This window comes from Vidua macroura, chromosome 9 (assembly GCF_024509145.1).
Source record: "Vidua macroura isolate BioBank_ID:100142 chromosome 9, ASM2450914v1, whole genome shotgun sequence".
NCBI lineage: Eukaryota > Metazoa > Chordata > Aves > Passeriformes > Viduidae > Vidua > Vidua macroura.
The window spans coordinates 29,807,312-29,822,358 of NC_071579.1; the positions used below are offsets into that span (position 1 = coordinate 29,807,312).

The window sequence follows — 15,047 nt, forward strand, 5'->3', positions numbered from 1 at the left end:
CCACAGCTTCTCTAGGCAACCTGAACCAGGGCCTCACCACTCTCACAGGGAAGAATTTCTTCTTAATATCTAACCCTGCCCTCTGTCAGTGTGAAGCCATTCCCCCTTAAGCTGTCACTCCATGCCTTTGTCAAAATTCCCTCTCCAGCTCTCCTGTAGCCCCTTTATGTACTGGAAGGCTGCTAAAAATAACTTAACAAAAAAGTTTCCCAGTTTACATCAGTAATTCAAAGAATAAATAAATGCTCATCTGATCTTCTGGGTAGCCTGATTTTCTTCTTTCTTTTTTTTCAGCCCAATACCCATCATGGTCAGGTCTACCCTCTAAGCCTATGTGACGCATGACAAGAAGACACGTACATCTGAAGTTGTTCATCTAGCAGCAACAGTTGGCCTTAATATGTTCATTTTTTATAGACTCTAGAAGAAAAGTCAAGAAGCACTTTCAGATATAAAGGAAAAAAAACAGACTTCAACTGCTAGGAAGGGTGAAACCCCACAACCTCAGCAGCTCGAGCGGTCAGCAGCATCCCCCGCGCACTCCTCGAGGCCACGCCAGCTCCCTGCCTTGCAAGGCTGGTGAAGCCACTTGGAATTTTTTTTATTCACTTGCTTAAATGTCGTAGGCTTGAAAGTTTGACTTGAAATATAACATTAGTGGGTTTGTGGTAAAAGCAGCAGAGAGGATAGGATGACAGGAGGGGCAGAGGGGACTGATTGAAAGCAGGTGTGGAGGAGGAAGATGGGAGGAGGAGAAAGAGGAAAACATGACTGAGTAAGTAAATTCAATGTTATACATATTGAAAAAGAGCACCCATATATAGAGCACCCACCTGTGCTCATTTCTTTTGAACATTGTTTTTTTAACATAAAACAAGAGACAGGCTTTAAAATCGAGCAACCAAAACAAGGCACAGCGTGGCACGTGCTGCTCCCACAGAGGTGGTTGTGGCAGGAGTGCAGGGCAGGTGTTCTCCACGGTGTTTAACTCTCCACTGGAATGTTCTGGGATCTTATGGGAAGAAGAGCCCATATAGACTTGAAGGTGGGCTTGGTTTCTGGCTGCAGGGGGTATCTTGTATTTATGTCTGTAGACACACATGCAGAGAGAATAAAATATAATGGAGATTAATCATAGAAACATAGAATATTCTGAGCTGGAAGGAACTCATCAGGATCATCATCATCCAGCTCCTAGCCTCGCACAGGACAGCCTGAACATCACACCATGTGCCTGAGAGCATTGTCTAGATGTTTCTTGAACTCGGGCAGACTTTATGCTGTGACCACTGTGCTGGGGAACCTGTCCCAGTCCCAACCACCCTCTGAGTGAAAAACATTTTCCTAATATCCAGCCTAAACCTCCCCTGACCCAGCTTCATGCCCTCAGATCCCGTCACTGGGCAACAGAGAGGAGATCAGTGTCTGCCCCTGTGCTTCCCCTCATGAGCTATAAGGTCTCCCCTTCTATGTTTCACCTGGATTTGAGTTGCAGAAAGAAAAGGTGCAACAACCTGGTTTGGCCTCTTGAGTACCCTCATCATGTTCATTTGACCACTACACACAATACAGCCGTCTTCCCTTAATTAAACACATCCTCAAGCAAAAAACCAAAAATTCCCCTTTTAAGGGGAAGGAAATTCCCAGGAAGGAAAATTTAAAATTATGGGACATTATTGACCCTATGAAGCTTTAGGGAGGCTGGTGAACCTCTTCTCTCTCCACACATGCATATACCATCCCAATTCCATACAGTTTTACCTATTCTTTTACTGCATTTTTACTTGATTATATATATTATTGTCTCATTAACTGCAAACCTTTCCAGAGCACTGAAAAGGAGAGAGCATTAAAATACACTGGAAAGTCCTGCAGCTCAATTAACACACACCAGGGGGTTCAAGGGGAGGGGAAGGGGGAGTGGGGGTCAGCTCCAATTATAAAAGGCAAACTTATCTTTTTCTTTTTTTCTTTTCTTTTCTTTTTTTTTTTTTTTTGATAATATCAGCTAATTAGACTTTGACAACCAATTAGCAGATTTTTAGCTTTGCTGAGAATCAAGTTAGCACCGAGAAATGAGAAGGCAAGTAAACCAAACACGCAAAATGCTCCTCTTGTACCACAAACAGGCTGTCCTAAAGAAAAAAATATGCCCAGGGCCAGATCCTGCTCCTGGATTTATAGCCCTTTCAGCTGGCTGTCACGCCAGTTACTTCCAGGTGTAAATTGAGTGTAGGACTTGGCCTGCAAACTTAAGCTCACCATAACTCATGCAAGCCCACAGCAAAGAAGCGCTCTCCAGCCTCCTTGCAAGGTTACATTTTAACTTTTAATAACCTTTTTTTTTCCATTTTTTTTTCCTACGAACCATGAAGTACCCAGATGATTATTTAGGATTAATGGATTATCAAAAGTGCCAGTTGGCACACTCCTGCTAAAGAGAAAAAAAAAAAAAAAGGGGGGGGGGGAGAAGTGTAACAAATGCAGCTGTTTACTAATAAATAAAGCCTCAGCTGTAACAGAAATAAATTAGATGCATTTAATTGGTCGACTGCAAACCTCCTCTCTTTATTACAATGCTGCTTCTTGTTATTTTATGATGTCAGGGTAGATGGCAGACTGACAGAGTGTTTATGAATCACAGTTTGCAGATGGCACTCCTGGTTTTTCGGCAGTTATGAGCACAAGTAGCATGAGGACTCAATAGAGGGTTTTTGCCAGGGAGGACCCCCTGAGAATTAGCTGCCTTCATTTCTCTGGTGCCAATCTCCCCCTGACAGGAGCACTATTTCACAAAACCTACATTCAATAAATTATACTCGCCTGGCAAGAACTTGGAAATATTTAACACTCGGAGGATACCAGCGTCTCAATTTAATTTCTATTCATTTCCAGAGGACGCCAGGCACTACTTGGAGGAGCCCTGGTTTGTGTGCATGCGCATGTGTTTCCCCCCTCCCCAACTAAAAAGAAAATATAAAATATAATGGTCTCTGCAGCCAGGAATATCTCACCATGCCTTCAAAATGACTTCAAGTCTCCTGAGGATAGTTTACGGTCTCGTGCCCTGGTCCTCCCAAGTTGCCCTGCCTAATGACAGCTTTGTAATCCAGTTGGGAAATAATCTCACATGGCTGCACTCGGAGCTCATGAGCTGTAAAACTTCTGGATTGAACTCCTTCACCTGGTCACTTCAGTGAGCTACAAGCAAATGCAATGAGGGATGTGGTCATAATTGTCAACAGATTTGTAAATTTGTGTCATTAGTTATGCGCATAATGGATTTTATTCTAATGAGCTTGTTCATAAGAATGCTAGGAGGACTTGGCCCCTTTGGAGGAAATAAAGTACAAACTTTGCCTATGCATTTTAAAACACATCAGTGCCACATAAAGGGGTAAAAAGAAATGTTTCCTCTCCTTTGAGTGCACTGCAGTTTTCACTTAGTTGAACCTGATGCAATAAGCTATGGCTCCTTTTACTGCTGTAAACTCATTTCCTACCTTTCCTGGGTTTTCTCAGGGATACATAGACATTTTCAGATGGGGACATGTTTTTTCTATTCATTGAATAAAACTGGAAACTATCAGGACTCTTTGGGCTCAAGATACCAGTGTAAATACGAAAGCCAGCCCTTGTCCATACTCTCAAAAATGAAATTTATTCCAGGGCACAACACTGTCAAAGCTGCCACAGCCTGAAAACCACAGCACTTCTCCCGCCAAACCCGGCTAGAAATGCTCAGTGGTGCTCAGGGGGTCAGTCAACAGTACCTGATACACATGGAAGAACAGTAAAAGTAAGTATTATTAAATCAGAGGTTTATTATATATATTACTATTAAATGTATTCTTATTAAATCTAGTTATAGCATAAGCCTTGTTCTCCAGAGACAAAGAATGAGGCTTCTAGCCTTGCTCTTTGGGGAAATCTACTCCTGCTTTTCTTTGAAACAACCTGGATATTTTTATTGAATGCATGAGCTGAGCAAAGAAGCAGACAAGCCCATGGAAACCTACTGGCACCTTTGCCAAAATGATGTTCTCCGCGTGCCCAGCGGAGCCCTCTTCCCCTGCTCTCCCTCCTCTCTCTCTCTGATCCTGCTTTTCAGCCAACCACACATAAAAATCTCCGGCATGTGCCAAGTACTACAGATGGGTCCATTGTAGCACACCCTAATGTTCATAGCTGACACCCAGGTGTTACAGTTTGTACTTGCTCGCTAGCCAGACGGTGGCTGTGTGCCAAGGGGAAGGCACAAAGCACTTGGATACCATGCTGAAAAGCTATATAAGAGAGACTTTAAGAGTCAGAAGAGCAGGTAAAAAGGCTAAGAAAAAGCAAGAGGAGACCCATCCACCAGCAAACACCTCCCTCTGCTGCGCATCCAGCCTCCCGTCCCGTCTCCATAAAGCTCTGATTTATTATTGGATTCTATCCAAGCATCCCTGTTCCCCTGACCTTATCCACTGTCACACCAGCTCATTTCAAACCTACTGCTGATCTGCAAGTTATTTCAGGTCTGGCTAACAATGAAGTGACTTATTTAAAAGACATGGGCAGAGGGAGAATGGGCTGTCCATTTCTTATGTGCTCATCCCACCTGGGTTAAGAACACTGCCTGCACAGGATCTGAATGTGTAAGGAGCAGAGCTCCTGAAATCACACCAACCCTCTGTCTGCATGTATTTGAGTATCCTGGAGAGTATTTATGAGCCTTTCCTATTTAATAACAGTAGCTGGAAAGGGTTAACACCAGTATCCTATTTTCTCTTCCATTTTCCCCTCCCAGGAGCCTATTCCCCTTCCAGCCTAATTTCCTTCAGTTTAATTAATTTTCAGTAATCACAAGTCTAGACACCACAAGCAGCAGCTTCACACCCCAGGTGACACGGTAACGCTCGCAGAGGATGGGCAAAGGGACGCGATATGGTTTCATGCACCAGCCCCCTGCACGGAGCCAGAGCTGCCCATGTCTCAGCTAAGCCCTTTTTGCAGAACAAACAATTTTTTGGAGAACAAATGCTTTTAAGGATTCAGGTGCAGGGAGCTTTTCGACCATCTGGCTGGCGGGGGCTCCCCAGCTGTCTGCAGCGGGTGCGTTCGGAGCAGCACGTACGAGCAGGGTCCAACTCTTCGGAGACATGCCAAACCTGCGGCACATGTGGAGAGCAACTGTGCAGCGCTGGCTCACTCCAGAAAGCCTTGGATCAGCGGTGTGTGGGCTATAAAGCCATGCACCATGCATATGCTGTGGTCCAGGCAGGGTTTCTGGAGGGTTGGCAGCGCTTGCTGACACAATCAGAGGTGCTGGACCAACATCCACCTGCTATGTGACCCCATACCTTTCTACTCAGGGTAAGTCCAGAGGTTCTCACTTCTTGGATAGAATTTCAGAAGGAAGAAGAGAAAAGGGCAAGAGCAGCTCTGATGGCCCTGAGGAGGTCACCCTTTATTGACCATTTGTATTTGCTACCCGTGGCAAAGCAAGAAAAATTACAAGGTGTCAGGAAGGCAAGTTAGGAAATAGTAGCAATCTCTTGGAAATACACAGAGATGGATCACTTGAGACAAGCACAGGAAGAGCAGTACAGAAGTAGCCCAAGAAGAACAGGGGCAGGGTGTCAGTAGAGCATGGAGGAGCAGAAGTGAACAAGACATTGCTTCGTGCATTAGAAATTGCACCTTTTTCAACCCAGAGCTATTCAACAAAAGATTGGATGTAGCAGTTAGTGCCATGGTCTAGTTGGCAAGGTGGTGATAAATCAAGGTTTTGGACTCAAGGTTTTGGATCTCAGAGGTCCTTTTCCAACCTAAATAATTCTGTAATTTATAAAACCCCAGGCTGAAGCATCTCCTAGAGTTGCCACCATGTAGTGGTTTTCCATGCATTAATATGGATTATTTTGCATCCTGACACTCACAGTCACTGATTGAAGTCACTTGCACTATTCCCCACTCATGAGCACTCATGAGCTCCAGAAAACACTTGGTGGTGTTTGAGGAACTTGCACATATTGGAAAGTAATCCCACAGCACATGAGAATGAATTTGGGATCCAAAGAGAGAGCTAACACCCACCAGCCCTAGTAGCTGCTGCTTACACAGAGGCTCCGGACCAATTTTTAGCCCTATAAAAAGCACACAGTTTAAAACACACAAAATTGGACCAACTGATAGCCAGCCAACTTTTGGTATAATCTCTCTTTCAATCTAACGCCAGTAAAGGAAGAAAAAGAATACTAATGAAGACGCTTGACAGAAAGGACAGTTAGTTCATGCATGCATTAGTGAACAGCTATGGTGTGTGAAAAAAAACCTTCCTATCCTTTGGTTGCAGAATATCACTGCTAAAATATTTTCCCACCCTCAGCCCAGTCTGAGATTTAGTACTGGTATTTATTGAGCACAGTCCACAGGGCTCTCTTTCCCAGCCCATTCTGAAGATTTCCACCTTCACCAGGACTAAGGAGGATGAAAGCCAGCCCTTGCTTGGCCCTCCCTGTAAAGCCTGGTCCTTATTAGAGATCATTGCTCACAAATTGCTGGCTTGCAGCAGGGCATTGCTCTGCTGCATCCCCAGCCCTCACAGCTCGTATTTAACTCCCACACAACCTGCGTATTCAGGTTGGGAGCACAAAGCCTCCCTCAGAGGGTCACTTCCTTCCTCTTCTGAAATAAATGACTCCACAGATCTGTTGGTTGGGCAAAGACATTCCTATGGAGAGAAAGTAAATATTTCACCCTGTTTATGAAGACTGAGAATAATGCCCTGGGCTTCATCGAGCTGGGATCAGCAGCATCCAAGACACTCGCAGCACTGTATCATGACCCAGGATGAATAACACCATCCTCATCCCCCCCAAAGTCACAGAATCACAGAATGGCTTGGTTTAGATGGGACATTAAATTCATCTCATTTCAACTCCCCTGCCATGGGGAGGGACACCTTCCACTACATCAGGTTGCTTCAAGCCCCATTCAACCTGGCCTTGGACACTTCCAGGGATGGGGCATCCACCGCTTCTCTGGGCAATGTGTCCCAGCGCCTCACCTCCTCACAGGGAAGAATTTCTTCCATGTATCTAACCTAAATTTTCACCCATGACTCCTTGTCCTATCCCCAAAGCTCCTGATGAAGAGTCCCTTTCTGGCCTCCTTGTAATATTTTCCGGCTTCTGATTATTATGTTGTAGTTACTGAAACGAGACCACCTGACTCCTGAAAGGTTTTGTGTGTGTGTGTTCCCAGCAAGCAAAGCAAAACAAAATAAATTAACTTCACAGGACAAAGCACATTAAAGTCTATTTGGCTGTAACGAGCTAGATTTACTAATGCACTCAGGATGCCCAAAAAAATGGAAGTTCACTTTTCCAGTCACCTTTCTCTCCTCTCATGCACTCCCCCCACCCCTTCCTTTCAGTAGATTATGTGACACTCATTACTTTTTATAGCTCTGAACAAAAAACATAATCTTACTGTTTCTTACTAATATTAGGCAATGACATAATGCCATTTGCAGAGGTGTCACTGACTTTTACTGGCTTCTGATGGCAAGGCTCTCCACTTTATATTCTGTTTTATGTAAGCCTCCTCAGAATTTATTGACCTCAAAGGATTTCTCAAGTTGCTTAATTATAAAAGGAAGAAGACAGCACAGTGGCTTAGTGAACCAACATAAAAGTCAGCTAAAACGTGTCATTGCAGAGAGAGATGGTGGAGGGAGATGTGCAGCAAGAAGCAGTTTCTAGGATCTGAGCCCAAGAGGCAAAGCCTTCTCTCTGAGTTATTCCCCAGCTGGAATGCTGCAGGGTGAGGCTGAGGATGGTGTCCAGGTTGCCCCGGTGTTCCATAGGTGTGTTGTGTTCACTCCAAGTGGGATAGGGAGAGAGGCTATGGGCACCTTGAGGCAAAGACAAGGAGGAAACAAGAAAAAAATCCTGCAGGAGACCTTCCAGAGCCACCTCAACACAGGAGAAAGTGTCAGATAAAAATCTGTGTTTGGTCTCACTGCTTACCCTATCAACCAAAACCAAGTCACGGACTAAACTACTACCAGAACAAGCCTACTCCTGCAGGAGCTGGCTGGGGATTTCACTCATCCCCAGGACAAAGGAGGAATAAGATCCCTAAAGCTACTGCTGCCTCCAGTTGCAGATCTGGGCATATGGGGACAGTTTGGTCGAGCTCATCCCCTGAAGCATCTTTGGTGTCTGTTTGTGGCCCAGTACTGGAAATGGCTTTTTGTCAGCTGCTTCAGCTTCCAAACCCATATTCCTGGGGGAAAAAAAAAAAAAAAAAAGTAAAAAAAGAAACAGGAAGCGAGGCACTGGTGGAAAAACAAACCACCAGCAGTCACTGCCCATTTAGCAAGATGAATTTAATGACTTGAGGCAGACTTCCTTGAGCTCAGCATTGCACAGCAGTTACTTGCTTCACACACTCTCTTTTCCAAACTCAAAGCAACATTTCCAATGCCATCCTTTCTCCTCTGGAAGGGAACTAAGAGATTTCTCAAGGTTACTGTGGGAAAAGTAGCTTACTAAGGAGAGAGGCTGGAAAAAAATTAGTTAAGATCACAAATCTGGGTAAAAATAATTAAAATACATGAATGTGCTGCAAGAAAGGCCACTGGCTTCTCGGCATGGCCTGCAGCAGGAACAGCACTGATGTGTTGGTACAACACCCAGCATAGGGTGACAGGCAGCAGCCCCTTCTGAGGTTTCTTATTTCTTAGTTACTTCTAATTTCAAAGTGGTAGAAGAGGCAGCTCAGATTGTTTAAAGATGTTATTTTGGTCTCTCCTACACCGCTTGGTACGCGGCCCATGACTGTGTCCAAAAGAGGCAGATTTGGCTGGAAAGACTGAATGCTGCTTAGTATTTTCCCTGTTATATTTTCACATCTTGGGGAAAACTGTGGCAGCGAGGGATCTGTACCTAAGCTTTTCTAATTCGTGTGGCCATCACTTACTCGGCACGACACCACAGGTCTCACGTCTCTTGGCAGCAGTACAGGGCTCGCACTTTCATATGGATGAAGTATTTGTGAGCAATTTCTCCGATTTATTAAGCAGGAACAGGCTCCTCTTAGCATGGAGCAGATAGAATTTTTAAAAAACATTTCAACAAATCTGCTCCTGTGGGACTGGGACAGAAAGCTTTGCCACGTATGCACATGTGATTTTTTCTTATGTTGCCCTTCAGCCTCACGGGTTTTGATGAAACTAAGAATTGGATTTATGGCTTTGTGCAGAAGAAGAGTGCACTTCCAGCTCCACGGCTTGGTGGAAAATGGTCATATGGGCATTATGAGAGGACTCTATTTGATCCATGGACTGGGAATATATAAACAAGACCTGAGATATGAAGCTCACCTCTGACAGACTAGAAAACAACGTGGAAATTAAAAGACTAAATAAAGGGGTGTCTCCATGGGGTTGCTCACAGTTGGAAGGAGAGAACATATGGAACTGGGAAAGCCATTTCACGTGCGTGAAAATAGAAATGGCAGCAAGGAACCATCCTCAGAGAGTGAAATTGGAAGAAATGGGGGAAAGGAGGTAAAGACGTGAAGCATAAGCAAATCAGACTGAGGGAGTAGGCAAAGAGCAGGATGAAGGAGACAACAGAGCTGCAGATCACGCCTTGCAAGCAGAGGACCTGGCTGGAGAGGGAAGGGGGAGGCTGGCAGCATTCCCCCTGAGCAAAGGGGCTTAATGGCTCCTCACCCACGAGCTCCTAAAGAAATTCTGATAGGAAGGAGGGCCACATGTCCATTTTATAACTTCATGTTGTTTACTACTTCTATGAAATTTTTTAAAATACACACATGATGCTCTGGGAAAGAAGCCAAAGCTGTTTCAGGTTTTGATGCCCCTCTATGCATGCTATGGGCTGCTGCTACTCTCCAGAGAGGGGCAACCACAGATTTTGGTTGGATTTTTTGGCTTTTCCCTGCAAAAAGGACCCAGAAAGGGGGCCCCAGGCACCCAGGCAGAGCAACATGGGATTTCATATGTGCACTGATTTCCGCCTCAGAGAGAAAGTTCGTACTTTTTTCACAACTAGACTTCACCAGGTATTTTATGATCCAACAGGTTTCTGGTACCCTGAAAATGGGGATTCAAACCTTGCTAGTGGGAAGATTTGGACCTGGATACAATTTTGAGGTTTGTTTGGCAAGTCTTAAATATTCCTTTGGCATAAGAATAGAAATTATATTAAGTTCTACAAAATATTTTTGTGAGTCAAGAAAATGTAGCACCATTCAGGGAAATTTTAGCCTTGCTGGTGCTTCATCCCCTACAGCCCATGGAGGACTTTAAAGGGTCTACATAACACAAGAAGCAAACCCAGTATTTTATTCTTCTTTTTACAGACTGGATCTGGCATTTCTGGAAGGAATCAGCAGGTCCACATAATTTATTTTATTTTTTTACTTGCAAATTCTTAAAAGTAGAAACCCAAATTAGGCCAAAACATATGTTACTGCCATGAAGTGAGTGAAACCACATCACCTGCATCCCAGTCCTACAAAACGCCAGGTTTCTTCCTCGTTCTTCTGCAGACCAAGAAACAAAATGCTCATGACAGGGTTTAGACATGCCATGCCACTCAAAAACCTGATGATAAACTATTTTATGGTGAAAGAATGTCAGAAGGACTTCACTGCTGGCAAAGAGAGACAATTAATTAATATTACTCTCCATTCCACCTCTATGAAGCTTTATTCCCAGAGATGGCACTCTGGCTCTCTTGAAAGGAATGTGAGCATTAACACTGCCTTCAACTGTTTTTGGACCTTAAATATTAAAAAATTCCCAAGCCATGCCATGTTCTTCCCAACAAGATTCACTGTTAAAAATAGATTAAAGAGAATGGAGAAAACATACAGAAGGGAATAAAGAAAGTGGGAGACAGACATAGGTTGTGAAAAAAGAGCAACTCTGGCCTAACTGAAGACAACCAGAGTTTTGCCACTAACTTAAATATAAACAAGCCTTTGCTCAGAGACCAGAAACCAGCTTTTTCTGCATGAATGGTTTTTGCTGGATTGCATTGTGTGGCTTGTCACAGTTCTGTACCAGGCAGCAGAGTGCACAGCCTTGTGATGAACCAGCTTTCAGGGACAACCCATGCAACGGAAGCCAGATCTCCTCTATAATGTGGGTGGGCTTGGAGATGCCGGTGTTGAGATTAGTTCCTCTCATTTCTTTCTTTCTTTTTTTCTTTGTAAGTCTTTATGCAGCGAATGTCACTTAGATAGCTAACCTGGAAAGATGAGGGATTTCATCGTTGACTGGCATGATGTAGATGTAAAGTGTCCCTTGGACTGTGCGCTTGCCATCTGTCAGCTGCATGGTAAAACTATCCTCTAGGCTTTCTGTGTCATTATGCATGTACAACAGCATCAGTCCTACAGGAAAAAGGGGAAAATTAAAATAGAAATCCTGGATTCTCTAAAAACTTAGAACATAGATATCATATTATTAAAAAAAAAAAAAAAAAAAAGCTCCACAACTCTCTGGAGTTTAAGACATCAGTTGTGATCTTTAAACACTACAGATTCAGAAAGCCCATCCTGCTTCCACTGAAAGAAATCCTTGCTGCTGCTGTGATGCCAATGCCCATGTAAGCTCATAAAACCCACAGCCCAAGTAGCACTCAAACGAGGTGCTGCTCCTCTGTCAGCATGCCCCCAATAGCTGCTCCTCCCCACAGCTGAGCTTTCTGAGGCTTTCATATTTCTCATCTGTGGTCTCCCACCTTGCCTCGTAGCTCGGACCCCTCCCAAGGGGTTAAGACTGTGTTTAGCAGCCCTGGGTGGAGGCTTTATTCGTGCTGTGATTCCTGCAAATGCAAGAGCAGAAGCAGCACAGCAGGGCTCTGGAACTCATTCCCAGCTAACTTACAGAGCACAGAGTGAGCCAAGCTCGGCACACTTTGGAGCAGTCCCCATGGGAGGCCTCAATTGCTAGTGAGATACTGGCAATATCTTCAGTAAATTTTGGGGGCACTTAAAAGAGATTCATACATGATGTGTTCTTCAACACATCTGCTTTGCAGGGCTAGAGTGCTCCCTAAATTCCTTATTCCCTGGGCACAAACACAGCCCTTGTCACCACGGTATCCAAATGCTTCACACTCGGTCAGTGGCCATGGCTTGCCAGGCCCTCACTACGGCAGGAAAACACAGCCGGGCACAAGCCAAATTTAACAAGTAACCTGGAAAGTCAGTGTCTGCACGAAGATTGGAAACAATGCTCCTGGAGACCTGGTGCTGCTTCCTACCCATGTGTGGCTTTTCAATCCATTTTGGGGCAAGGAAATGGGAAAACATGGAATCAAGGTGTTCATGGAATTGGCTTAACTAGCAGTGTATGCAGGTAAATACATAGAGCGTGTGCTTGAATACACTGCAGGGGAAAATAATGAAATGTTTTTTGAATTAAACACAAAACCCAAACAAACATTCCGTGAAATAATTCCCCGGAACAAGGATCCGGCTCCGCTGTGGGGCCGGGTGCAGTGAGCGGCCGCCCCCGGCAGGGGCCCCCCGCGGCCCGCGCAGCCCGCGCTCCAAGCGCGGCTGGGCCGTGAGGGGACAGGCCCGGGGCCGCCTGTCGCCCCACAGCCCTGGAAACAGAGTCATTTCCTTGGGAAAAACCCTTAAAGATCACCGAATCCGACTGTTCCCCCAGCACTGCCAAGGCCACTACTAAACCATGTCCCCAAATGCCGCATCCACCCGGCTTTTAAATGCCTCCAGCAGTGGGGACTCCACCACTGCCCTGGGCAGCAGGGCAACCTTTTCAGTAAGGATATTTGCCCGAATATTCAATCTAAGCTTTCCTTGGCACAGCTTAAGGCTGTTTCCTCTTGTCCTGTCTCTTGTTATTTGGGAGCAGAGCCCGGCCCCCCCGGCTGTCCCCTCCTGTAAGGAGTTGTGCAGAGCCAGAAGGGCCCCCCTGAGCCTCCTTTTCTCCAGGCTGAGCCCCTTCCCAGCTCCCTCAGCTGCTCCTCGTCGCACTTGTGCTCCGGCCCAAAGGTGCACCAAAAGCAGCTAAACAGCACAGGGGTACAAGGAAAGGTGAAGTGTCATCACTCACACCTTGCTGGAGCTCAGCTGGGGAAAAAGCAGTAAATCATAGAATCCTAGAATGGTTTGGGTCAGAAGGAATTTAAAGCCTGTAGCATCCCACCCTCTACGGTGCGCAGGGACGCCTTCCACTAGACCAGGTTGCTCCAAGCCCTGTCCAGCCTTGCCTTGGACACTTCCAGGGATGGGTCATCCACAGCTTTTCTGTGCAGCCTGTTCCAGTGCCACACCCCGGTAAGGCACATCTCCAGCATCTCCACCAGTGAGCCCATAAGCTCGTGGAGGCTGATGATGGGATACTCAGTGTGCCCATGGCAATGGCAAAGTCTTCACCATTCAGCGTGGTTAGTCCTGTAACACTCTGGACACCTTCTCCAACCTGCTGCAAGGAAAATGATGTCAGATGAGAGGAAATTCAACTAGGGTAATCATCAAAATTTATGAAATAAAGTTAAACAAGAACTTTTAAAACATAATGAAGGGAGACATTTTGCCAAAAATATATCCCAGCAAACCCCTCTGCTTTTTTGATAGCAATATTATAACTTCCAGTGGAAGCAGGCGTTTGCCTTTTGTTTTCAAAAATCAGTTTCTGGAGGCCAGATGCACAGAGAGGGACTCATTCTGCATCCAGACCTGCTGACCCTGCCCTGCCTTTACCAGGATACATGAGGGGACCCTAAAAAGAAAGAACAGATCCTATTGTTGCTCTCAGCACGTGCTCTGCCACATGGGTACAAGGCTGCAAAGTCTACAGGTGCTCCCAGATTTGCTTTCTCTCCCTTCACCCAGGGACTGCCACATATCATCGCTAATGAAACCTCCGTTTACATTACTCGGTCCTTTCCCACTCGCAGCATATGCTCACTGGAAAAAAAAAAAAAATTACTGCTGGTAGCCCCACTGCAGGATCTTTTTTTTGCACTTCAAAGTAGTCTATAATGTACGATGGAGCGCCAACGCTTTCATTGACATATAGCTTGTTCACTTGGATGTCATGAGAGAGCACACGAGTGAATCTAAACAGCACAGCAAGCTAGTTAGATGGCTAATCTGGTGGGTTGCTTTGATTTCATAAATAAATTAGTTTAGTCTTCTGAACAGGGAGAGAAACGCGAACCAGTGATCTCAGCAGCACTGCTGCCCTTCATTACCAAGAGGGCCTTGCTCAATTAGAAATGCCATTTGTTTTGATTATGAGGTTTTATGTGAGTAGAACCAAATTTTACCCTAATACATTGAATAAGGACTTGTATAAAGAACCACAGCCAGAGTTGTTTTCCAGCTGAAATACTGGACACAGGCTGTATGTTAAGGGGTGCAGGTAAGGGACTGAGGGCTGGGGGTGCAGACCAGCACCCCCAAGGGTGTCCTGTATTCAGGCTGTGTTAGCACTAATTGCTGCCAGCTCACCGCTGACAGCGTACCAGACACCAGCATGAGTTTTTCTTGGGAATGAACCACAGGATTTTTTTTTCCTGCCTACCTTCTGGATGGAAATAGCTCATTAAATATTTAATTTTTCAATTAAAGAGTCACTTTGAAAAAACAAAAGTTAATATTCATCCTTTTAACATGTGGCGGGTTCAGAGCAGCCGTGCTCTTTGCACACATCAGAACCAGAGCTCAGACATGAGCAGAAACTGTTTAAAATGCATCTGAACTGCATGATGCACAAAAAAAGGCAAAAAAAAAAAAAAAGGAGTGCTTCAATCAAAATAAATACAAATCCCACAAAACTTGAACAAAAAAAAGTAGAGGGTAGAATAGTAATTTTTTTAAGAAGTGTTTAAAGTGGAGAATTTCAGGTGGTATTTGAAATCATATTTCATCTAAAAGCATCATAAAACAATTAGGCAAGATGGTAAATGAAATCTTTACATTCCACAGGAACATGTTTGTCATTGAATTTGGTCAGCAAGACATTGGCAAAAGATTTTCAATCT

The 15,047-nt window shown here is 44.8% G+C and overlaps 1 protein-coding gene across 2 annotated transcripts; it reads right to left on the bottom strand.

The window, feature by feature from the left end:
• Positions 1–388: 388 nt before the first annotated feature.
• On the bottom strand, positions 389–12,643 carry LOC128811510 (FRAS1-related extracellular matrix protein 2-like). 2 transcript variants are annotated; one of them, XM_053985172.1, is made up of 3 exons: positions 12,228–12,643; positions 11,274–11,418; positions 389–1,088 (listed from the first exon to the last, which is right to left on the bottom strand). In XM_053985172.1, exons 1-3 carry the CDS (start codon positions 12,340–12,342, stop codon positions 614–616), a joined length of 735 nt encoding a protein of 244 aa, XP_053841147.1. In that variant the 5' UTR covers positions 12,343–12,643; the 3' UTR covers positions 389–613. The 2 variants fall into 2 exon arrangements, with proteins under 2 accessions (XP_053841147.1, XP_053841148.1); XM_053985173.1 differs by lacking the exon at positions 389–1,088 and adding an exon at positions 7,347–8,277.
• Between the last annotated feature and the right edge of the window lie 2,404 nt (positions 12,644–15,047).

Coding starts and splice junctions, on each gene's coding strand:
- LOC128811510 (XM_053985172.1), bottom strand. CDS start 12,342: ATGTTTTCCCATTTCCTTGCCCCAAAATGGATTGAAAAGCCACACATG. Junction 11,419..12,227: donor TGCAGACACTGACTTTCCAG/GTTACTTGTTAA, acceptor TTTTTCCTGTAG/GACTGATGCTGTTGTACATG. Junction 1,089..11,273: donor GAAATCCCTCATCTTTCCAG/GTTAGCTATCTA, acceptor GTGTGTCTACAG/ACATAAATACAAGATACCCC.